The sequence below is a fragment of the Aythya marila genome (genome assembly GCF_965140915.1).
Source record: "Aythya marila genome assembly, chromosome: 2".
NCBI lineage: Eukaryota > Metazoa > Chordata > Aves > Anseriformes > Anatidae > Aythya > Aythya marila.
The window spans coordinates 71414535-71440754 of NC_139043.1; the positions used below are offsets into that span (position 1 = coordinate 71414535).

The window sequence follows — 26220 nt, forward strand, 5'->3', positions numbered from 1 at the left end:
TTATACTGAAAAAATGCTAGAAATACATTTTTTATATGATTTCTTCGTTGTGCAAGTCTTTTTCTTGAAGTCTTTTGCAACTGAGAAAGAGATGAAGTCATTACTGTAGTTGTCCCGAAACTTCAGTACCTAGTGCAACTGTAGCACAGTATCAAATGCCTTACATAGAACTTGTGGCTCATTACATACACCTTAATTTACATCACACGTCCTGTAAACACAACCCTGTCATCACTTTGCTGCTTAAATGTAATAGTGCTGTGTCAGTAGGGCACTGTTTTGCTCCCTGTGCAGCTGAACAGAGTGTTACTTTCACCGGTGGTTCGTGTCAATCAGCATGACTTCTGAAGTCTTTCTCACAGGAAGAGTGCTGTTTGAACTGAAGGGAGCCTCTCTAAAGGGGCTCTCTTAAGTCCTCCTAGGACTTCACTAAAAATTTAGCAGTTTAAGTAGTCCTCATCTGCAAGCTTAAAATAATCCATCCAACTAAGAAGTCTTTAGCCTCAGCTCTACCTTTACCACAAAGGGATGGAGATGGAGAATAAATATACTACTTTTTCTGCACTGAGGAGGAAGATTAGCAATGGTATGTGCTACCCAGGAGTCCCAGAACTGACGCCAGAAAATGCTGCTTTTCAAACTAAAATTATAACTTGCAAAGATTTTCAGTATATTCATCGTATTATAGGAAAAAGAGTTCTTGAGGAACTTTCGCCGAAGTTCGGCAGTCTTGTCAGCCCCCATAAGCAGGGCTTAATGTGCTTCTGTGGATCATGTACATTGCAGTCAACTTCATCCTCTTTTTCTCTTAAAATGGAATTTGATCAGTATAGAATGAATCATAAGTGCAAAATCTGCAAAAGTATGTGCTGAAGTGACCTTGAGAAAGTTGTGCATCCCTGTACTGACCTGATGGAAGAGTAGCAGAGGTTCACTTCTGAAAATAAGCATTGATTACAGTCTGTTATTTTGCCTTATTTTTCATGCACCTTGCCAGCATGCACTAAATTCTTTCAGTGGAGTTCTACTAATTTGTTTTAGAAAGGCAAGGATGACTGATAAATCATGGCTTAAAGATGGTGAAGGTTCTTGGGTCACCTTGTCTAAACAGCAACTTAAAGCAGAATTTTCTTCGTAGATGAGTTCTTCTTTTGTCTTCTTAATCATACTGTTTCCTAGGAAGCTCAAGATGTCAATCCCAAATGCCACTCCAGGCAGCCTATACCTTGACCTAACTGTGTGTTTTATGATAATTTTTAGCTCTCAACTATAGTGTTTTCGCTTAGTCTCAAACTTTGCTACTGCTCCTTTTTACGTGCCATCTGAAGTACGGTAACCTTTCCATCACCTCTGCCTCTTATCTGAATACATTGTAGGTAATGGGATGTATTAGCATGTCCTTTTCAATCTTCTGCCGCGCAGGTCAAGATTACCTAACCTCTTCATGCAGTGTTTGTGAATTAACACATTTATTGTTATATTTCCATAAGGTTTGGATTTGCTTTAATGAGGTATATGTTCCTCTGTGTGAGGCCTCAGAGAGAAGAGGCTGTGTGAGTTCAATTGAATTGTCAGTTACAGAATAGTTGAGGTTGGAGGGGATCTCTGGAGTCCAACCCCCTGCTCAAAGCAGGGTCAAATAGAGCATGTTGCCCAGGACACTCTGTAGTCAGGTTTTGAGTATCTGCAAGGATGGAGACTCCATGCCTCTCTGGGCACTCTGATGCAGTGCTTGACCACTACTGCCATTAAAAAAATAAAAAGTCTTCCTTTAAATAGGATTTTTTTGTATTTCTATGTCCCATATCTCTTGTCCACTCAGTGGGTATCACCAAGAAGAGTCTGGCTCCATCCTCTTTACACCCTCCCTTCAGGTATTTATACGTGGTGATGAGATGCCCCTGAGCCTTCTCTTCTCCAGGCTAAAAGTCTCAGCTCTCTCAGCCTCTTCTTGTCAGATGCTCAAGTCCATTAATTTTCTTTGTGACCCTTCAGTGGACTCTCACGAGTAGCTCCATGTCTCTCTTGTACTGGGGAGCCCAGACCTGGACCCAGCACTTCATGTGTGGCCTCACCCATGCCAAGCAGAGGGCCAGGATCACCTCCCCTCCACCTGCTGGCAGTGCTCCACCTAATGCAGCCCAGGAAGCTTCTAGTCTTCTTTCTTGCAAGAAAAAGCCATTGCTGGTTCATGTTCAATTTGTTTCCCACCACAACCCCCAAATCCTTTTTCATAAAGCTGCTTTCCAGCCCGTCAGCCCCCAGGCAGTCCTGGTATTTGGGGTTATTCCTCCCCAGGTGCAGGACTTTTCGTGTTGCTTTGTTGAACTTCATGAGGTTCTTGTCATGTCAGCCCATTTCTCAGCTCGTCAAGGTCCATCTGGATGGCAGCACACCTATCAGGTGTATCAGCCACTGCTCCCAGTTTTGTGTCATCATTATCCAAGCCATTAATGAAGAGGTTGTATGGTATTGGCCCCAGCATACCAGTAGTGACTGGCCTCTGGCTGGACTTGGTCTCATTGATGACAACCCTTTGAACCCAGCAGTTCAGCCAGTTTTCAGTCCTCCTTACTGTTCACTTCTAGTCTGTAATTCAACGGTGTTTTGATAAGGAAATTAGGGGAGACGATATCTATGTAATGTTGAGTTTGTTTGTTTGTTTATTTTTTAACGAAGAGGATTTTTTACCGATAGGACACTAACCTTATGTTCAAGTCAACTGGATATTTTTTGTCAGATGTGGGGCTACTACTGGAAGTTTTGAGGTTGACTAGTTTTTCAGTGAATTTTCACGAAAAGATACCCATACTTTCTACAGGTATCAAGATCCACAGTTGAGCTCTAGGGAATCCTCTAGTTTGGAGGAAAATACCGCAGAACAAGTATCCTTGAGCTAGTTCTCACTAATGGCTGTATTATCAGCTGACAATATGTGCCTGCTTGAGCTATAGCATATAGCGATGGAGGTGATCGTTTATTTTCTCAGTAACAAAAGGTATTTTTGAACAGGAAGATTAAGCACCAGTTACGTTTGGAGCTTGAAAGTTACTGTAATGAAAAACCCAAACTCTGCAAGATTCCTGTGATGGGGAGATCAGATTTGAAGAAGCTTGGAACCACGGTGCAAAAGTTCACACAGTGCCTGCTTGAAAGTGGAACTTAAACTTCATTTGCTCTTTGTAGGAGAGGTGTATTAGAGTTATTTCACAGAATCCCCAAGCAGCTGAGGTTGCAAGGGACCTCTGAAGGTTAACTGGTCCAAGCCCCCTGCTCAGGCTGGGCCACCCAAAGCTGCTTGCCCAGGACCTTGTCTAGATGATTTTTGAAGAGTTCCAAGGATGGAGGCTTCACAAGCTTACTGGGCAACCTGTGCCAGGGCTCCATCACCTGCATGACACAGAAGTGCTTCGTGGTGTTCAGAGCGAACCTCCTGGGTTCCAGTTTGTGCCCACTGCCTCTTGTCCTGGCACTGGGCACCAATGAACAGAGCCTGGCTCTGTCCTCTTTGCACCCTCCCTTCAAATATGTATTACGAGTTGATGAGATTCCTCAGCATGGTTCTTTCCTGGGGGCTTTGTAAAAGAAAGTAGATATCTAAGGTGTCTCTATAAACTGGTCATATTAAATCTGATGATAAATGTGAAACTGCATGTAAAGCCAGAAGTCAGCAGTGGTGGTTGATACAGTTAGGTTAATACGAAACATAGAGGCTGCAGGATTTAAATCATGCTTTTTTTTTTCTTTTTTTTTTTTTTTTCCTAGAGTTCTTGCTTTGAATAATAACTGTTTCAGTGATTGTACAGATGTAAACATCAGGGTTTTTTCCCCATATTGATTTTGATTTAATGATGTCAAAACAGCATAAAAACAATCAGTGAACAGTTTTGTTTGTCTCAGTTCAGTAAATTGAAATTAAATTGAAAAGGAATAATTGCAGTCAGTTAATACTTTATGCAAAATGAGGCAATTATTTATTATGGCTTCTAGTAGACCGGGAAGTTATTGAAGTTGCCATAAATACGGAGTGCAGAATTCTTGATTTATTTACATGTACGTACATCTGATACTCCTCAAATGTCAGAGTACCATATGCTGTTGCATATAAATAGCAATCTACAATTTATACATCACAAGTCACAGACACAGCAAGTGGGAACTCAGACGGCAGGGCTGGGTTTCGGGGATGGCTAATGCACTGCTCTCTCAGTTGTAAGTACCATCTGTTTTGACATAGTCTGGGACTGCATCGCACTGGTGGTCAGGAATCCACGCAACTTAGCACAGTTGGGCTGCAGCCAGCTACATTTTCTGGTAGGAGAAAGCTGCCAGTGGCCGTGTCTCTTTCCCAGCTTAACTCCCGAATTTCCCATAAACAAAATGTTAATCCCTGTGGTTCTGAATAAGCGTTATGTGCATGCTCGGTGCATCACTGTATGAATATCGCATGTGTGTGCCACAGAAGAGGGGACTGCCGACTATCATTTTAGTCCTTTTATGATGTGAGATGTCTCTTATAAAAAATCCTAAGTTTGTTTGTCTTTGGCAGAGAGGTGTTGGATAAGTTAGTGCTGGTATCCTGGGTTTCTGCTTTGGAGACCTACATTTCTTTTCTTTCCTCCCCTCCAGAGCATTTTTGTCACTAAGGTCCCAGAGCCGATGTTTTGGGGAACTGGCTTTGGCCAGATCTTTGCTGAATTTATTCCTTTGTCTGTAAGCATAGTAGTAGCATTGTGGATTTGTAAGAAACATAAAACTGGATTAAATGGAGCTTTCTACCATTCCCCCTAAAAAGCCTTGGAGACCAGCTTTGCTTTCTCAGTTTGGCCATGTGTCAAAAGGGAGAGGGATGCAGCCGCAGAAATGAGGTATTTGCCCGCAAAATGGGAGAATGCTTGCCAGGATGCTAGCAGGTGTTTTTGAAGGAATCTCATTTGTAGGAAAGAAAATAAACTTTGGAAACTGAAGTATAAACAGATCTGAGCTGATCAGGAGCAGGTGTTTCAGGTCAGCCTTCAGTTACACTCTGCAAAACTCAGCTGATTTTCAGCAATCCGTGGCCATACTCCAGACCTAGGCTGGGCTCTCAGTGGCACCTCTTCGAGCCTGCAAAAGCATTGTCCTGAGAGTAAACACTGTTTCTGATTCCTAAAAGCTTGGAAAATGTTCACCACCTCAGTATAATCTCCTACAGGATTCAGAAGACTTCACCTGAATAAGGTCACCTTGGAGTGAGCAACAACATATCCAGCAACTAATCCAGCAGTTTTTACAGGAGAGGGCTGTGCTCTCTTTTCCATCAGCAGCATTTTTCATTTGTGTTTTATTACCACTCCCTTAGCAATAACCCAGCTGGGAGAGGCATGTGGAGGTGGAGTGGAAGAGAGGAGGCATCCCTGTTCATCTGCTTTAGCGTATGAATCCTCAGCTGGGTGCTTTGTAGTTGTCTCACAGGAGAATCCAGTGGGAGCTGGGCTGAACCAAGCTGAATCGGAATTTGCTTTGCTTTTCCTCTGTCTTTTTTTCCCCTTTAAATCTAGAGACCTCTTCTCCTGCTGTGTACAATTCTGTCCCATAATTTGGAGGGTTGTCTCTTCACAGATTATCAGTTAAGCCTATGTTTACAAAGCTTGAATTTATTTTAGGGAGGATATTTGGACTATTATAAATTACATTGATTTAATGAATCTTTAGCATTGAAACTTGAATGTTAAGAGAGGAGCACAAATTTGTGGTTTTAAATATATTGCTACTGTTCCATCTTGTGTTTACCCTATTGTTTATCGTGTACTTCAGCAGCTTTGGAGGTCACATCATGGATCCCCTATTAATTTTTTAATCCATCATTTCTGAGAATCATTCATTTTTAAAATGCAAGTATTTGATTATGAAAAGCAATGTTCTGTTCCGCAAAGAATTAACTTTTGGTGGATATGCTGGAAACAGTCATTCTTGGGGAATTATTTGTCTGCTGTAGGTTTGGTTACCAACTGTGGACACAAGCCATCTTGATATGTCCACAAAGTGAGGATATCTTTCTATTGTCAGCTTTCCCCAAGGAAAGCATTCCTCTGGTTTGTATATTATTTTTATGCACATCTTACAGAAGTAAATTTCAGATTCTGCAGGTCTGCTTGGTTTTAATCCATGTGAGCAACTTGAAGTTTTTTGAAGATCTTTCTCTCCCATAAATTAGTGTACAGCAACTTGGCTTGAAGTTGCTCTGTAATAATGGAAACTGATAAATCCTTTTTTCTAAATGTTCCCATTTTTGAGAAGTGAAGTATTAGAACAGCTACAACTGACCGGAACAGCTGACTGGATTTCTGCATTTTGAAGTGGGGAGTCACAAGGCATTTGTTCAAGTTTTCCATGTAAATTGCAAAGGTCTGTTTGTATCAACAGGAACTTCGTGTCTGCATATCATTCAACGGCAGAGTAAAATCTGTTTGCTCCGGCTCAGTGTCACTCCAGGTGATTGGTTCTGGCCACATCTTTGTAGCATGAGAGCCAGTAGTGAATAATGTGCACTCATCTATATTCATGTAAAGCAGGTTTGAAAGTGAAGATCAACACATAAAGAAGTGGAACACGGAAATATAAATGTTGCCTGGTCAGGCAGGCATATAAATGTTTTACCTTACAAAATCTTGACCTTGGAATTGTTCAAACATCTCAGACTAACTCAAAGGAAAGACAGAACATAGCTGTACATCCGTTTCACTGAACCAGGGTGTTCTCTGGATGATTTGGGAAGGTGTTTTGTATTCTCCAGGCTGGAGTTGGAGGTTAAGTATGCCTCCCTAACAACTTGTCAGGTGGAGAGAGAAAGGATGGTAAGCTTTTCAGTGTGACTGTGAAGTTAAGCAAACTTGATGTCTTCTTGCTGCCTAATTTTATCCTAAACCTTTATGGCATGGGATTTTGTAAATGCCTATTTCCATTTTAACTACAGTTGTATTTTGCATATTTCAAAGCAATGCATTTAACAGCAAAGAACTGGATCCCTGTTGATGTGGTAATCCTGAAAATGGGGAACAATAAAACACGACATGTCCAGTCCATGGATAATCCAGTTCTGAGAACCTAGCAGGAACAGGATGCGTCTCCCCCAAGTGGTGTGGGTTACGTTGGGAAGTGGTAACTCTGGGCTGTGAGGAGATGGATGGTGGGTGCTGCTTTGCTGGCCAGTGGGCACACCTAAATTTTGCAGGTCAGGCACTCAATTTTGAAACAACTCTCCCCTTAGTCCTTGCTTACCATCTTTAGTCATCACCACAGGTGCATGAGCACAGTTACTTTCAGATGAAACTAAGGCAAAAACTATGCTCCACAGAACACCTGAAGTACCAGAGACAACACCTACTGAGCAGTCTGTCTTAGGGATGAAATTAGATGCATGAAAACTAGCATCCACTTCTCAGACCCGTGGCTGTCAGGTTCTCAGCAGTAACAGTTTTGATCCATAAATCTCCTCTTCTTGGGCTGCACTCCTTGCCTATGTAGATACAAACTGACTCTGCTGGAGGAGTTCCCTGGCATACAGCAAGGAGTTGGGAAAGTATCTGACCTTAAGGGGTTTAAGAAGAGCTTGTTCTTAAGCATGTATGGAATTCATTTTGGGGTTAGATATTTACGGAACATGGAAAAAACACACCATCCCATCTATCACTATGTTATTTACCAGAAATGACACACTGACAAACCCTTTTGTCAGAACTGATGTGCTAGTATCACTGGTGGTACTAAAGGCAAAATTAAGATGCTCTGACTTCAGAAATTAAAATGATGAATTAACACAATGAAAATTAATATGATGAAAGATTACTTTTTCCTTTTTTTTTTTCCCCCCACAATCTTCATATTTTTTGGCTCTGTTCAAAACCATGGGGATAAATTTAATTGTTGCCAAGTGGCAAGGGACAAAGTCAATAGGTGGCAAATTAGTTCCAGCTTTCGACAAATGCATTGTAAGGAAGAATTATTTGCTTAATAAAACTGTAACGATTATTTCACTTGCAGTGCTGTTTGACTTTAAGTATCTAGTGTGAATATGCCAGGAATGCGAGATCAGGTCTCTAAAGGTATTTAGAGGAGTTTATAGACTAAAGAAAACTGGAGCTCAACATCAACGGGAAGTTACACCAGTATAATCCAAGGTGTAAAATGTCACACAGAAACTACTATGAGGTGGCTTCACATCTAAGTTAACATATCCCTCTTCCAGGTGGCCTTGTAACGCTGTCTCCAGCCTTGTACAATAGGTACACATTCTTACTACGTTCTGTGGGAGGTTTTTAAAAACTATAAAGGGTTGTTTCTAAGTTCCATGGAACCATTCCTTCCAGGAGCATGTGGATGCAATTACTTCATGAGCTCTGATGCTGCTTGTTTTTACACTGAAAAATCGAGCTTTGTCACAGGTCTTTGCTCTCGAAAAGAGAGTTGCGTAACCTACAAGTTCTCACAGGATAAGAAATAAGTTTTCAACTTTGCTGAAGTTTTGTTGTTCCCTTCATCTTACATTCTCAGGCTGATTTTCTCTGCTAGCAAAGATAAATAGTCTGATGAGAGGGAAACGGGAGATATAACCCATCTCAGGGTTATTTAGATTTTTGCATGTCTGTGCTGGAAGCGAGCCAGGAAACAATGCCGACTAAGTGAAATCATCATAACGTGGCCACCAAAGGGGAATTGCATGTTGCATAGTTATCACTGCGTATTTGTCGACTGTGATGGTGTTTCAAAGAGAGCCCTGTAGGGACCTGCCCTGCCATACCTTACAGTTTTCTTTAATAATTTACTCGATTTTCCATCCCTCTCCAGAAGCCGTCTGTTTGAATCAAATTGACACACAAAACTGGAGGAATGGGTTAAATTTTGTGACACTGAACATGTGGTATATTTAGAAAACTGAAAATGAGCACAATTTGAGAAGGTTGCTCTGGACTTAAAATGCTCTTGAAAATACTAAAGATTAAGGGGAGAGAAAAAGTACCACTCTCAAAAGGGACAGGTGTGAGGAAGATGAATAGAGTATATAGAAGAAAATAACTGGCCAGGCAGCTGTATGACACGTGGGAATCTGGGCGATGCATTGAATCACAAACTGAATGCATCATCCTTCTGAGACTGTTAAAATCTGGAAGGTTGACAATGTGATTTCCATGAAATACAGGAGGGAAGGACTCTGCTGTAGCCACTGCTGGGGTTGACTTGGAGTGCTGTGGTCAGTTTGGAGCACTGGGCTTTAGGAGATGTACACACAGGTTGGAAAAGTCTAAAGGAGAAACAAGGAGACACTGCCAATGTTGGTGATGTGACTGGGAGGAAAGGACTGAAGTCTGAGTAAGTACCTGCCAGAAATCCTTGCTGAACGAGTGAAGATCTCTCCTTGTTCACAAGCACTAGGAGAAGGGAAGAAACAGCTTCTTGCATGAGTTGGGTAATAGGAAAAACTTAGAAACTCGATAAGGTGACAACACTGGAACAGGCACCTCAATGAGTTGAGTTATAGCTTTCCCTGGAAATTAAGAACAGGGCAGACATGTACATCAGAGACGGTTTAAGTGTTCTTGGAGAGAGACCTCAAGAGAGCTAATCCAGCCCTGCTTCACGCTCTGTACATTCTCACTCATAAAAAGTTGCAAAATCACGTCGGTATCTCTGCTGAGCAACCCTTGCTAGCGGGCTTGACTGCTGCAGCCCCGTGCGAGGTCATGCGGTGAGTTTTGTCCCGGCTGCCTCTTCGCTGTCACGGACTCCCCAAGCCCTGCTGGGACAATGCGAGGTCGGTGGTGGTGCCTCAGCCTGAGGGCAACGTGTAAGGACTTTTCGGATGTGGAAGCTACTCTTTTTTGCAGGTGCCTGTTTTTCTGGGACTTCCCTGTGCCCACGGCACAAACACCCCTGTCACATCCTGCTGTGTTAGCTGCATGCTGTGGTGTCTTCCTCAAAGACAGTCTGTCACATTCAGGAGTCTCCTGTTGAACCAGCTCATAGTGTTCCTGCTGCAGGTCGCTTCTGTCCCTATTTCTACAGCTTTGACAGCCGCTATAGGCTCCCCCTCTCCACACACTCAGTAAAACAAGTACTTTTGGCATGGGCAAGGGAGATGGTATCATAGTAAAAACGTGAAGTCTAGATCAATATTGGACCTAGTAAAATAGCTAATATTTATGCACCATTTTTCTGGTGAGGAGACTATGTGTTGTGTCTATACTATGCTTAAGTGTTTTTTTTTGCACACATTATTTTGCATCTAATGTTGTAATAAAAATGCTGTTTTCTTTTAAGTTTTCTCAGCTATACTGACTCTTCAGAGGCTACACATATTTTGGCTGAACTCTCTCCTTTGTGTTGCTAAAAACCTCAGCAGTGACAGCAGATCAACATGAAGGGTGCATTTCAGTTGTCAGACAAGGACCTGAAATTTTGTTGATATTTATTGAAAGTTTCATTTTAGTTCTGTAAAGCTGGGGAGCGCAGTATAGCACTCACTTCACGACAGGTGCACACAGCTCCCTAGTGAAAATTGTGGTTACACGGAGTCACACTTTAAACACGGGCAGTGGTTCAATCTCAAAAAGTCCACGTTGGGATCCGGACATCAGGTGTCCTGTGTTAGTGCCCACTGCTGGTCGAACAAAAGCATGACATTGTTTTCTTCCTCTGGTCCCGAAACCAGAGACTGTGTGTTGCTGTCAAGGCCAGAATGCACAAAGACCTAGTCTTGGTTTGAGTCATACATAGGTAAGGCTCCTTTTCCCCAGATGTATGTACACATTGGGAAACCAAACTGGAAAAAAAAAAAAAAAAGAAAAAAAAAAAAAAAAAAGAACTAAAAAAACTCCAACTTTGAAATAAACCAGATTCCTGATGGAATAAGAAAACTCCCTCCAGTGCATTTTCTCCCTCTGTGTCAGCTTTTATAGTTGTGTTTTTGGCACGCGTCTTTTGAGATTTCTTTAAAGATTGTTAAGAAATTTTCTCTTATATCAACAAACAGTTTTCAGAGCCTGAACAAAGCCATAATAAAAAGCATCTTGCAGAAATGCATTGGTAATTAGGGAGGAAGAGGGGTAGAAGAGGTTGTAGGGAGGGAAACATGGGGCTGCTTTGTACATTTTTTTACTTTTGAAGATCACAAAAATGCAAAGCTGCATTTTGGGCTTTTAAACAGTGGTTTTCAGGAAAAGATGTGCTTGTTACAGTATGTGTCTGGAATGATTGTACTGAGAACTGCAATCAGTAGCTTCGTTTGCAGTTGCAGGATGGCGTTTATTGATGGCATGCTGTCAGTGGGTTGCCCTGTCTCGGCCCAGCTCTGTCTGTTAGCTGGCACTCAGCAAATGGTGAAGAACAAAATTTGAATGAAAGTCTTAGAAGCTCGGATATGCAGGAAGTCCCTCCCAACAGTACTTGAAAAGCCTGGAAAACGTACAATAGACCAAGGGTTTTGCTGAAATTTTAAATGCTAGCAAAAAGCTTTCCAAGTTTTTACTGGCAAAAACCTCCTGAACTCACCTGCTATTTTTTCTTTTCCTCTCAGGGGTGCACAACAAGCAGTAAGTGGGAATACCTCTGTAAGGAGTTCAGCTAAGCTACTGGCAAAATTCCTGCCTAGGAGCATACTGCGTTACAGACTCAGCAGACCACTAATGCTCCCTCACCTCTCTTGTTTGAACATAATGACAACGCTGTTTCAGGGGGAAAAAAGAAAAGGGTTGGGAAGAGGTGCGTGCGTATGCATGTGTGTGTATCCATTTGGAAGTCCACGTCCTGAAGGTGGGGGGAGCAAATTTCACATGGAGCACCTTCAGGATTAGAGGTAAAGGAAATACAGGATGCACATCTGGAACAGCTATACTAATGAGAGAATTAGGAGAGCATGAAGCAAGCACGGAGTGTTACCATAAAACAGAAGGTCACATTTTTTTAGCTCTAGGTCTAAGTTAAAAACCACATTTTAGTAATATATTATGCATCCGGAATGTCTAAGGTATTGATTATGCACAGTTAGCAAAGGAGTGAGGAAGGAATGCCATTTTTTGGTCCAAAAGGAATGGAGATTAGCCGTATTAGCTTGATGCTTTGATCACAGGAGGGAGCATCATGGAGCATTAAAAGCTTTTTTATACTGAAGTATAAGCATAGGGAAGAATGTAACCCTGTAGAGATCTTTCGGTGTTTTCAACAATCACAGACTAAAAATGTATGCTTTCAAGTTGTACTGGGAGACTGTCTTACAGGAGGTAACCACATTCTCACAGTAGTAGAAAATGTTGATAGCAAACATTTAAAATATGAAACTTTTTGATTTTGATTTTTCATCCACCTATTTTGCTGTGTAGAAACAAGTGTTTCTCATGTGGGTTTTATTTTTATTGGTTTGTTTCTCCTTTTTGTACTGGTTTAAGGAAAAAAAAACAATAACAACAACAAAACAACAATAAAATAAACCCCAAAGCAAATGAAAAAGTAAAAGGAAAGGGGAGGAATTCACAATACCAAATATATATAGCGGTAGAAAGTACATCCAGCACTTGAAAAAAAAAAAATGCATGTTCTTTTATATTAGAAGCTTCTTTGTCTTAAAATCTGAAGAAAAGAACAAAAGGTAAAGGCTCCAGATCTGCCACATCTTATGCACATGTTTAACTTCAGGCATTGTCATTGGTGGTGATGTGAGGGAGGTCAAACACATGGTAAGTCCTTGCAACAATTAATCTAGGGGGCAGTTGCCTAAGTGGTCTGTGGAGTCAGTACTTGTCTGCAGGAGCCTGGCTGCTGCTGGTGGTTTTTTTTTCCTCTACAGCTGTAAATCTCATTTTTAAAATACCAAAGTATACTACACGCTTTCCAAATAACACTCCTCCGTGCAATTATTTGCTGTAGCTGCCAGGGGGGTATTAGGAGGTCTCAAAGGGGAGCAGAGTGTCTGCAAAACCTACTTTGTGTTAAGATACGGTTCTCGCTCAGAAATTTACAAATCCCTGGTTTAGATCCACACAGCCATAGAATAGACTCAAAGGCCTTGAAGAAAAAATGTTTTTCCTGTCACTATCTGAAATACTGAGTTTCTGTCTAAGTGAAACAAGACACAAAAAAGGAAGAGGGAAGGAGCTGTGTAGTGTGGGTTTTTTCTTCACAGGGTGAGATGATGATTTTGATCTGTCTTCACCTGAACTAGGTGGTCTTGGGCAAACTGATGGACTTTGTGTCTTGGTTTCGTCACCTAAGGAGTTGTGCTTCTCTCCTTTGCAGACCCACTGTGAGAATGCAACCCTTTGTTTGCTGCTATTGCAGCTAGTGAGGTGAAACCATGCCTGTGCTGGACTAAGTAAAAGCCAAATGGGGAAATTCTTATGTAAAACATTGATCCAGTTCATCTAAAAATTAGTTTATTTGAAAACTCTGCCTAAACCCAGATTTGTGTGGGTTTGTTGAATGCATTCTTGGGTGTGCCCTGCTTAACCCATTTCTATTCAGCCACAGTTGCAAAGCTGTAGAGCTGGTGTTACTGAAGGAGATGGCTTTGCATGCTTCCCTGAAATGTCTGAACACTGAAGAGATGGCAAAAGATGCAGCATGGAGGAAATCTTGATGCTGTGAAACCTCTGTTCTAACTCCATTCTTGGTACTTGTTATTCTGCTGGGTGTTGCAGTTTGGTTCCTGTGTTCATCTGGACAGTGCTTTTCTTCTTAAAGCATTTCTGTTGTGATCGGTATGGAGAGGTCAGAGAGGGAATGAGCAAGCCGTGCCAGCATCCATCTCTCATCTCACATGATGGTTGCATTTTGTGTAGCATACTGCTGAGATGTCCTAGGGTCTCTAAGCGTATCACCCATGGCACTTGTTTGACAGTCAGAAATGCCTCCTGGTTCTCTCCAGTCTAGGACTTGCTGTCGCACTGCATAGCTGAAGAGCTGGGAGCAGGAGTGGAAATGACTCTTGGGCAGCAATGTCAGCAGAAAGAAAAAACTGTTGAAATAAACTTTCATCAAAGACAAGCTTACTTAGCAGCAGATCCCCTTTATTTTTATGCCTGCAAGATGTTAAAGAAATAGCAAATAGTTTTGTGTGTTTTTTGGGGTTGATGGCTTTCAACCTGGCAGCAGCACTAGGAAAAAGATGGTGTAAACATTGCGCAGCGGTTCTGTAACAAACTTCCAGGCGTGCTGTTTCCTCGCCACTGACTTCTCTGGGCTTGCTTTTTGAAATCCGATCGCAGTTCCTTTTTCCCCTTGTGCCTTTCTGCCCATGCAAGAAGCAGCACAGCCAAACCCCTCAAGAGCCAGTTGCCAGGCTCTCGGTTAACCTGCTGAGTCCCCGTTGGCATGCAGGAGAAATGAACTTCTTTAACGACACAAGGAGGATGCTTGCGTGTGGTTGTGTTTTTCCCATCTGCCCAGGCATGCTGAGCAAAGCAGCATTTGCCTTCTGCCCTTTTCTCCGGCTTCTCCCTGGAAGAGCAGAGAGGCGAAGGACCGTGGTGTTCTTCCCTGAGCAGCTCCCAGGTGCTGCTGAGGTTATTGCAGTTCCTCCCCACCGAACAAGCCTCTGATTCAGCTGCCCTCATTTCCTGTGGTATTTAGCTGAGGGTGTAAAGATGTAAAATCCCTAGTGTTGTGCTGCTGTCTCCTCTACGCTGCAGGGCTCAGGCCTGCAGCCTGCCCTTTGCTAGGGCAGCTTGTCACTGCTGTGTGGCAGCACCAGGGTGGATGGGATGGTGCTTGGAGATAGCTCTGGGAGCGTGTGTTCCCACTCGACCTGCTAAAAATGCCTGCTTCACACCCTGCCCAAACCCCGCAGCCCATCTCTCTCCATGAGCAGACAGGTTAGCGGGACAGGCCCTGCAGCCTCTGGCCGCTTACTGATCCCTGCGTTTTGTCTTCCAGACTCCGACCTGAGCATGCGGACGCTCAGCACGCCCAGTCCAGCATTGATATTCCCACCGAATACCCAGGGTTTCCAGAATGGCCGAGGCTCGTCTACTTCGTCATCCTCAGTCACTGGGGAGACTGTTGCCATGGTCCACTCGCCGCCTCCCACCCGCCTCACTCATCCCCTCATCCGGCTGGCGTCCAAGCACCAGAAGGAGCAGGCCAACGTAGACCGGCTGCCCGATCACTCCATGATCCAGATCTTCTCCTTCCTGCCCACCAACCAGCTGTGCCGCTGTGCCCGCGTGTGCCGCCGCTGGTACAATCTCGCCTGGGACCCACGGCTCTGGAGGACTATACGCCTGACCGGCGAGACGATCAACGTAGACAGGGCTCTTAAAGTGCTGACCCGGAGGCTTTGTCAGGATACACCCAACGTATGTCTCATGTTGGAGACGGTAATTGTTAGTGGCTGCAGGCGGCTCACAGACAGAGGACTCTACACCATTGCCCAGTGCTGCCCAGAACTGAGGAGGCTGGAGGTGTCCGGCTGTTACAACATCTCCAACGAGGCGGTCTTCGATGTTGTGTCACTGTGTCCGAACCTGGAACACCTGGATGTGTCAGGTAACAGGAAATACTTAAACACAGACATCAAAACGCCTCCTGCTAGTCTACCCTTGCTCCCTGACACTGCACTCTTTCCCTTTCTGCGCTGTTTTTCGAGGTAGGAGTGCTCATCTCCTACCACCATGGTGTGCCAGGCACCGCGTCAGTCCCCATGCCCCAGATGCCAGCAGCACCAGTTGAGCGGACTGGCCCCCTCTGATGGAGACCAGCTGACAGAGAGGACCCCTTCAACAGCAAGAGTACTCCTTGTAGGTGTTTGCATAAAGCAGCCTTACAGGGGTCCATGTTGCAGTTGGTAGTATGTAGCATGGCAAAAGCTAGCTATTGAAGCAAGAGCAAAAGTTTTAAAATCTTCTGTGTGTGTGTGTGTGTATATATATATATATATATTATTTGTACGTAGATGATATCATCTCTACGTATGTACATGTATATCATCTGTATATATGATGTGTATATCTGTAATCTGGTGAGTGAATTGAGAAGGAGCTCAGAATCAGTCCTAGGTTTTTGTCTGGGTAAAAATATCAAATGTCATCCCTAGCTAAACTTCAAGGTCCTCTTGCTTCCATTCCTATTTTAACCAGATGTAGCTAGCTGTGACTTTTTTTTTATAGTGTATACACTTGCTTAGTGACTTTCTCCTTTTTCTTTAACCACAGTTTCAATATATCACACTGCAGCTGTTTAGATCAGCTGAAATGTTTTAGACAATTTTTCCCAGATGTGTCTGTGGATAGAAGATTTTTTTTCCCAAGGTCAGCCACATGCATTTTCCTCTCTGTGAATACACAGACATTTAATTTAAAGGATGCACCCAAGCAGAGCACCAGAATAAATTTAATGTTCAGTACTTATTTTGTGATACCACCTTGTTATCAGTCTAATAACAGTCTGTTTATCATGATCAGCTAGACCAGATTTGCCATTGCAGAGATATTGATGGCTACACAACAAAGCGGGGCAAAGCAGGGATAGGAAGCAATGATGTTGAGTCATTTGTGCCCAGATAAGCTGATTTTTCCAAGACTGCCCAGCTGGTGCACACTGATTTACTTATGGGTTGTTGTTTTCTTTCTTTTTCTTTCTTTCTTTCTTTCTTTCTTTCTTCCTTCCTTCCTTCCTTCCTTCCTTCCTTCCTTCCTTCCTTCCTTCCTTCCTTCCTTCCTTCCTTCCTTCCTTCCTTCCTTCCTTCCTTTCTCTCTTTCTCTCTTTCTCTCTTTCTCTCTTTCTCTCTTTCTCTCTTTCTCTCTTTCTCTCTTTCTTTCTCTCTCTCTCTCTCTCTCTCTCTCTCTCTTCCTTCCTTCCTTCCTTCCTTCCTTCTTTCCTTCCTTCCTTCTTAACTGATTAGTCCAACTCTTTCACCTAGTGTTTGCTAGGATGGCACAATGTCATGGATAGCAATAAAGCAAACAGCAACAAATCAGAATTACTCACTTTTTTGTGACCAGTGTCCACAGTTGACAGGTGATTAGGAATTCCATCCCAGGGAATCTATTCACAGCAACTTTGCATTTGAATTACTTATTGTCAGTACATACAGACATCAGCTGCGGGTTGCTACAACATACTCAGGTTGAAGTGTGTCCAATATCAGGAGTAAATGCCTGTATGATTTAGACCTGGAGCTGCATATCACTTGGAAGGTTGGCTGTATCCTGTGCTCATTTATGCTTTTCTTACTTTCATCTTCCAGGGTGGTATGGAGAGTTGACGAGCTCAAAATATTCTGGGCCTGGACATGCAGGAAGCAGAATTGCTGAACTGAGGGTGAACTGCTTCAGCAAACCAGTGTGTTAGCTGACACATAGGAAAGGCTCAGAGCCTTTCCATGGGAGTGGCTGAGACTGTTCAGGTCCACAGCTTCTACTGATAGATATGCAAAGTTATTTTTGCAAAAACAGGGGAAAAGAAAAGATGAGACCAAGTCTCAAAATATGCTCTGTTTGGAGGTTTGTCTGGGTGGTTCCCCCAAGCCTGTTACTTTCAGACCTTGAAGATGGTGACTGTCCCTAAGGGATCGTTGGTTTGGCCCAAAATGTGGGGAGGGGGTAGGGATGGGAAGATGAGAGTGGTGTAAAATACCTGTCTTCCTCAAATTTTGTCTCAGAGTGGGACAGGAAAGTAATTTTAATCTCAGATTTTTCTTGAACAAGCTCCTTCCTTTTTGGAACAAACGGGAGAGAAATCCTGGTTTTGAACAGTCTCAGAAGTGAGGGTGCTTGGGGTCAGACACAGCTTTTGCAGCGTGTGCCTGCACATGAATTGAGGGGAGTGAATCTCTAGGGTCTTGTTTTGAGCCTGCATTTTTCATTCCGGGTGCGGGTAATTTTTGAGAATGTTTTGGAAGCGGGATTCCATTTTCCACTCCTGTCTGGCTGAAATCAAATATATAAAGATTTTTTATTTTTTTTTTACTTCTTCTGGAACATGTTGCCCAGGAAAATTATAAGTATCCCATCCCTGGAAGTGTTCAAGGCCAGGCTGGATGGGACTTTGGGCAACTTGGTGTGGTGGGAGGTGTCCCTGCCTATGGCAGGAGGTTGGAACTGGGTGATTTCTAAGGCCTTTTCTAACCCACACCATTCTGTGATTATTTTCTGTGGGGCACTCTTTTTTTTAAGGGTTGTTGTGCACTTTGTCAGGATATGTAGTGATGATCCATGAGTAACTTTATTCTTCATGTGCTTCACACACAATGCTGTACTTGGTGGCAGAGGAAGGGGAAATGAACCCTTCTCATCAAACCAAACACTATCTGATAGGGTTAGGAGTGACCTCAGTTATAGCAAAGCCTACAGTGGTGAATACGCCACAGCAGTGTGCTCAGATGAAGGGTGAGTCTGATCTGTCTTCATATTACATGTGCCACTGATTGCATTACCTTCACAAGGTAATGGCTCCTTGGCTTCTTGGCTCCTATGGAGATTGCTCTGCATATAATGCCAACCTCTCCATTTAAAAAACAAACAAACAAAAAAAACCCACAACTGTGTTATCCACAGGAGCTAGTTTAATCCTTTCAATTATGCCCCATTTTTTTCTTCCTTGCTGGAAGAGCAGGACACCCCCTCTGTCAGCACATGGATCTTTAGTGAGGAACTCCTGTTGGAGTCTCACCAAAAAGGCACCTCTGCTCAGTAACAAATTGCAGAATTGACAGGGAAAAGGCATCTTACAGCACCTGGAAAAGCCAAGTCCAGCAGATATTCTGTGAAGAGGGGAAACAGATTTGAGGGAGAAAAAAAAAAAAAAAGTGTAATTGGTTTAGTGAACATCAAGGACCAAAGCAAGAGAAAGCCTTGCTTGAGCATACAGTGATGCTGTTGGGCAGATTTAAAGTGCTTCTTAAAGCCTCACCTTGTCCATCTCTGGGGATGTTTCCTATAAAGTGATTTTGCTTGCTCTCATTCTTTCTGTTCTCTCCATTTTCTCAAAGAGAAGAGGTGATCCCTGAGCTTACAAATTGGGAAAAGCAATCCATGCATCTGTGGTTGTAAGTAGTCGTCTTCAAAGGTCAGGGCCCAAGACTCACCAGTCTGCATTGTGGTGTGAAGGCAATTGCCCTCCCTGCTGGGCCCTGCCTCAGGCTGTGCCATACTGCTCTCCTACTGCCCCTGGGGTACCGAGTTTAAATAGAAGGTAGGACAGGGAAGGCCAGAAAAGAGACCAGGGAGGGGAAAAGAAAGAGGAAAAAAAAAAAAAGAAGAAAAAAAAAAAGAGGGGGGTGGGGAAGGAAAACAACACTTGAAAAAGAAAGAAAAATGATGCTTGTTTTCATACCTGAGTGTCTTATGAAAAGAATTCCAACAAGGTTTCAGACAGCAATTTTGACTGCTGTACAGACAGACTCTCCCTGGACTTGATTGAAATGGGGTTGCACTCTAGGACCTTGCATAAACTTGAAGCTGAAATGAGATCTCGTGAAAAGATTGCTTCTGTAATCAGGTCCAGGGAATAATTAGGACTAGGCTTTCATCTTGATGTTCAAGTAAATCTCAGCACTGAAGTGGTTTGCTGATCGGGTTTCACACTGAGCAAGAAAAATTAGGTACTTGTGCTGGGGTATAACACCATCCTTGCAGCTAGCTGGTTAAAACCCAGTTCACATTCGTACATCGAGTTGAGTCCCTCTCCTCCTGGATGGTTACTTGGCAGCAATAAAGTACCAAAATCTTTAATGTCAGAACCAGACGTTCGTATTAACTTTCAGAGCTCTCCACAATACAAGTTCTGTCACTCTCAGCATCCACTTTGTGGGCAAGTCAGAGATATCTCTAGAAGCTGGTTGAGCTTGACTGCAAGTTATTATCTAACATGCCTGCCAACAATTTTTTAATCTGTTTGGAAGTTTCATCTCCCATTTAAAAATCAGTTATACTTCCTTTATGGAAAATCCTGCTACAAGAGCTTTGTTTTTACATTTTTTATTATTAAGGACAGAAAAATAGTTACAGACCCAGAAACTTGTCATTTTGGCTAAAAATCAGCCAGTTGTATATCGACATGGATTCTTTTTCTGGTGGAACCATTTTGAATACCCTTCCCCTGAAATATTTTACACTGTGGCCAAAGTAACTAGACAGGACGATGCTGAGCTTGTCAAAACAGTGATCACACTCTTCTGTACAGTGACTCCAACCCTGCTGAGAGACTTCTGACCTATTCACTTTTTAATTGTCGTCATTACATCACTCCCCTTTCTTGGACCCACAGCAGGCAGAACGTTCTCGTCTGCCTCATCAACCCTTCATTCTCACTTAACCACATTGTAAAACTGAATTCTGGTCAGCATGTGAAATATCTGGACTGATCCCTTAATCCAGCAGCCTCTTTGTGCTAGCACAATAGAGACAGCTATATCAGATCCAACAGATTTATGCCTAGGTGCCAGTTTTTTCTATGAAAACCCAGCTCAAGGATGGGGACTCGGGTTGTGTATTTTTCATCGCCTACTCCAAAGAGTGTATTAGGGGAGAAATTTTAAACCATTAATATTGGACTGTTCTGCTTCCCTTTAGTGAAAACACTTTGTATTTTGGAGTGTGTAAATAGTATTTATTTGAAGGCAAACATATTTCCAAAAATTGCACCATAGCACAGATGGATCTACAACCCAGCCAGGAGAGGAATTAGCTGCATTCAGTTTTAAGAAGATGTTGTTCTATGAACAAGGTGCTTTGCCTTAAGGTCCCAGAGCTTCTGCATGACCTGTGGACAATTTGCCAGTTTCATTTGGTGAGGCCTAAGGTAAACTGTGCATCTGTTCACATAGATTTGAAGTCTAAATTAAAAATCCAGCTGCAAACTCAAGCGATGAATGTAGGAATCTAATTGTAGGTTGTAAGCTGTCCATATCTCATGCTTCTTAAGGCATTTGTGTGAGCCTTCTGGATTATCAGAAGGTTTTTCTTTTTTTCTTTTTTTTTTTCTCTGAAGCATATTCAAACCTTCCAGTAAGCTTCTGAATAAGAGCCTACTGTAAGAAGTGGTATGGGTTTGGGTCATCCAAGTTTTTGAGGTGGACTTTATACAAAGATTGGTATGCTCTTTTTTTTCCAGACTACAGGATTTGTGCAGCATTTATGATCCGTGGAGATCTAAGGTTGTCGTTCTAGCTTTTCTGGCTTTTCATGGCTGAGTTCATTGCTGTTGGCCAGTGTTTTAGCAATACAGAAAAGTTCCTTCTGTGCGTACCTGAGGGCACCTCTTTAGGTGTAAGCTGCAGAATTTGCCTGGGTAGATATTTGTGGCTGAAACTGTTGGGCCTTGATCACTAGGAGGTCATCCTCGCAGGTATTTCTAGCCATGCTAATGTAATGTACCCAGACGAACTGGACACAGATAAGAATTTCCCTTCAGGAGCTCTGAGACTACAGTTTGCAATGGAGCAGAAACAGCACTTGCCAAAAAAGCTTTCATTCACCACCATGCACAGAATGGAGATCAAAAATGGAGGAAGTCTGTGACTGTGGTTTTCCCTTTCATCTAGCTTTTTCTCTTCCCTTGCAAGGTCTGATGTTTCTCCTCTAGTCTAGTTACAGCCATTCATGGCCAGACTTTCTCACTTGAAATAGTCCTTTTCTGTGTCTGTCCTTGTCCTCCCGTGCCCTTACAAGTCTGTAGGTTCCTGCTGACTCTCCCCATTTTCCTTAGGTTACCCAAATCTCCACCCTTCTGCAAACACATCTTCTTGCCATGGTTTTGCATCATTCCCACATTGCAGGCTTGGGGCTGGATTCACATCTGCTCCCCAGATGCTTTTTGGAGGGTGGGTGGGGTTTTCCTTCTCTTTTATAATGGGGTTTGATGGTGAAAGAGCCTCTGATGTTGGTTTACAAACTCAGCCCATCAGCAATGAGACTGCCTCGGATCAAAAAGCTGCATGGTTGTCATGTAATACCATTTTCTCAAATTGTCACTGAGTGTCTATTGCAGTAATAGACCGTAGAGTGTCCCTAGGTAAACCTAGGGCCATTTTTTTATATTTGGGATGCGGACGAAATTGGTCTGTGGCTTTGCTGGTACTCAAAATCCCCAAGCAAACTCACTCCAATGGAGTTTATTATTTCCCCTGGTGCACATCACTGCAAACCCAGGCTGGTCAGTCAGGACGTATCTGTTCGTGCAGCATGAAGCTGTCTTCAGTGCATAATGTCACGGCCACCTTTCTGGCCTTGCTGCCTGAGTCCTTTTTGCTGCTTGCTTGAATTGACCTTGTTTTTCCCCCTAGGCTGCTCCAAGGTAACATGCATCAGCCTGACTCGCGAAGCCTCCATCAAGCTGTCTCCCTTGCACGGGAAGCAGATCTCCATCCGCTACCTGGACATGACGGACTGCTTTGTCCTGGAGGACGAAGGCCTGCACACCATCGCCGCGCACTGCACCCAGCTGACCCACCTGTACCTGCGCCGCTGCGTCCGCATCACCGACGAGGGTCTCCGCTACCTGATGATTTACTGCACGTCCATTAAGGAACTGAGCGTGAGCGACTGCCGCTTCGTCAGTGACTTCGGCATGCGGGAGATCGCCAAGCTGGAGTCGCGCCTGCGATACCTGAGCATCGCTCACTGCGGACGGATCACCGACGTGGGCATCCGCTACATCGCCAAGTACTGCAGCAAGCTGCGCTACCTCAACGCGCGGGGCTGCGAGGGCATCACGGACCACGGCGTGGAGTACCTCGCCAAAAATTGCACAAAACTCAAATCGCTAGATATTGGCAAGTGCCCCCTGGTCTCAGACACCGGCCTGGAGTTTCTAGCCCTCAACTGCTTCAACCTGAAGCGCCTGAGTCTGAAATCATGTGAGAGCATCACTGGGCAAGGCCTGCAGATTGTGGCCGCCAACTGTTTTGACCTGCAGATGTTGAATGTGCAGGACTGCGATGTGTCTGTGGATGCTCTGCGATTTGTAAAACGACATTGCAAGCGCTGTATTATAGAGCACACCAACCCTGCCTTCTTCTGAAAGGATACCACACACCCGTTGTTGCAATGCAGTATTAAAAACACTGATGTATAAACACATGCTCCCATATTCGGTAATGCTGTTTTTTCTATAGCTCACGGGAGTCAGCTTTTCTTCTATGTTGTTGGTGGGGGGGTTTCTAGAGGACTATTTTGTTTGCTTTTTGTATGATCACTTTTTAAGGTGCGGTGGGTCTCCGTCGAGAGGCTGCCTTAATGCAAAAGCAGTGAGTGCTCGGCATCCCTGTCGGGGTGCCATTTCCTTAACAGCCACGATCTTGTCCCAGGCTAAAGTAGCTACCTCCAAAGGAAATAGCACGTAATCCTCCTTTGGAAAGGCTACCAAGTTGTGTCAAATGCATCTGAATTCCAGCTGTGCTCTTGAAGCTGACTATGCAATATGTGTCTGTGTTCCCCAACTTCTTCCAACAGGGCTGATAAAGCATCCCCTTATCTCCAAGTAGTTTCTCCTTGGTAGCCAATCATTGTAACCCCTCAGGAAATACTGGGTGATGTTCTTAAATACACTTCACAGAGGCAGAATAAGACCTGCTGGTCACTGCCAAGCACTCTGCGGAGTGAACCTGGAGATTGTGCCCAGGCATGGTTTCTCCTGGAAAGCTCACTTCCAGGTCACTTGTGCATCATCACTACTTGCCTTCAACTCTAGATCTGCCTCTCCAGCATGTGCAGTACCACCCTCTGGTAGCAGACAGGGGCTGCAGGGTCTGATAGCAGTGATGTTTTCACCTTAGTGAAGGAAAATAGAGAGATTGATGGCCTGGCAAGGGGAAAAGCCAGCAAATCCACCCAGAAAGCCACTGTAATTCTGCATCAGGCTAAGCTAGTGCTGTAGTACACCAGGGACCCTGAGGTGCTGTGGAGAGCTTTGCACAAGGCAGTTCCAGTCACTGCACTGTGCTGCCACCGCCAGAAAGTCTGCCTTTATTCCTTCACGGTACCTCTTCAGCAGCCATGGCACCACTGCAGCTGATGTCCCCTGAGCAAACCAGGCACGTGCATTGATCTGTGTTCAATACGTGCTTTAGTACATGTGGAAACCTGACCCTTTTCTGTGGCCTTACAGATAGCTGATCTTGAGACTTCAAAGGCGTTAGATAACAACCTGGGGGAGAGAAGGGCTTGGAATGTTATTCACATTATAGGTTTAAATTTTGTGACTCTTTCTCTGTGCGTGTTCCCATAAGCTGGAGAAATGGCTGCTGTTCAACATGGCATCATGGTGCCAGCTTTGCCCTGTGACACTGGAAGCCCATTGTACTCTCATGGTCGCTCTTGCTCGTGCAAGAACACGCGTGGCTGGGAGCTTCCCCCATCTACTGCCTCCTTCCCCAGAGCATACGGTCATTTCATGGTTACTTTCTTCACAGTTTTCTGGCAGCCGTTTCTCTGCATTTTCACATGTAATGCTCAGATCTGAAAGCCAGACATGTTAGGGGTGATGATATTTTCAGGGAGGCCCCCTGTGCGTGACTGACAGGTGAATTCATACGTTCAGCTCAAATGCTATAAATGTCTTGGTAGAGAACATAAGAAGGGAAGCACCGTGTCTGGTTTTCATAAGCAGTAGTTCCATCATCTCCAGACAACACTAATAAAATCATTGATATGAAGTGAAAATCCATATGCTCGCGAAAAATACATAATTGCTGAGGAAATACTTGTAGCAATGCTCTCTCAGATTACAAAAAAGCAGTGCTTTGGACATGTCCCTGCAGAGGGAACTTGTCCTTCTTGTGCAAAGAGTCCTGTAATGTATCTGTGTTCCTCCAATTTTGAGTTTCTTAACTTATGGGATGTCATCACCTGTGAATTATAAATAATGTTATCCTAAAGCAAGGAGGGCCAAGGAAAATGAATTTGTCATTGCTACTATTACTGGCTAGTGGCTAGCAGGGGGTGATATCATCCTTTGAGGAGTTAACATCACTTTAGTTTTCCTTTCTGTATTTTTAAAATTAGAGATTCTTCTCCAGCAAGTATTACAGTATATTTATCCGAGCCAGCTATACTCTCTGTTTATCCTTTATCTGAAAATGGCCCCAAAAATAGTAAATGTTGAGCCCATTCCTGAAGATGGTGGGATTTTGAGCCATTTGCACTCATGAAATATAAGGCCTCATTAGTAACATTTAACTTTTTAATAATAATTAAAAAAGTAAAAAAGCTACTTTTCTGGCTACGATAAATTGAATGAATAGTGCTACATGGTTTTAAAGGTTTCTGATGTTTAAATTGGCCTGTACTGTACAAATCTCACTAAAAAGCCTTAATTTGCTACCAAGAAATAAAGCAATATATTGGTAACTATGAGCATGCATCGTCATTTGCACTATTTGATTAACTTCTTGTGAAAATGAAAAGATTAACTACGTGTAAAACTTTGTTTTATTGAAACCAGGCAGGTGAACGAGCACATCATCACATCAAGTAAGTGGATGACTATTAAAAAAAAAAAAGAACTTTTATAGATTATGACCTTGCCTATCTGTCTCTTTAAAATTTGATTTTCCTCATGTGATTCTTCTTGACCCTGAAACATAACCAGTAACTGGAAGTGTAAGTAAAAGAAAAACCAGCATATAAAAAGCACACATATAAAAAGTTCAGGAGGGCTTCTGCACTGTTTTAAAAGCAAGTTAACATACTTGATGTGAAAATGAAAATGGATTGACTGCAAGGGTAGAGCACTTAGTGCAATGTTTCCTGTGAATGTTCTAAAAAACCCACTCTGGGGGGGGGGCACTAGTGGAGAATGAATAAAGGTTGTTGTTTTTTTTTAAGCCAGACATTTCTAAGTATATAGCCTTACATAGCCTGATTTGCTACTCTGAGACTGCTACTTATTTCAAGAAAATTTGAATTTAACTTAATGATATGGCTTCCTTGTTTTGACTTTTAACCTTTTTCAATGTCTACTTGCAAAACGGTACAACCAGAAAATAGTGCGCGTGCAGCTGAGTTTGCTGGAAAGGTTGCAACACGTGAGTGATGTGTCTTTTTTCCAGTTTGGGGTTGGCAAAGACTAAATTTCCTAAACATTGTTGATTCTTGAACCATAAAATTCACTCTCAGGCACTGAGGCTTCTTCTGCTCTGCCATAACATGTAGTGATCTCAACAAAACAAGCAACCTTGAATCACATCAGTCAGGCTGGCATGTCGTTTATGACTCTCAAATAACTTGTGTAGAAAGAGGTCTTTTAGAAAAGGCA

The 26220-nt window shown here is 43.2% G+C and overlaps 1 protein-coding gene across 2 annotated transcripts in view; it reads left to right on the top strand.

The window, feature by feature from the left end:
* The window catches only part of FBXL7 (F-box and leucine rich repeat protein 7), a 182678-nt gene extending 157372 nt beyond the window's left edge, over positions 1–25306 (top strand). For both annotated transcript variants that reach the window (XM_082753936.1, XM_082753937.1), the window contains 2 exons: positions 14902–15513; positions 22250–25306. In XM_082753936.1, the coding sequence (XP_082610062.1) occupies positions 14902–15513; positions 22250–22986 (1349 nt within the window). In that variant the 3' untranslated portion in view covers positions 22987–25306. The remainder of the gene's footprint in view (positions 1–14901; positions 15514–22249) is intronic.
* Positions 25307–26220: the final 914 nt, after the last annotated feature.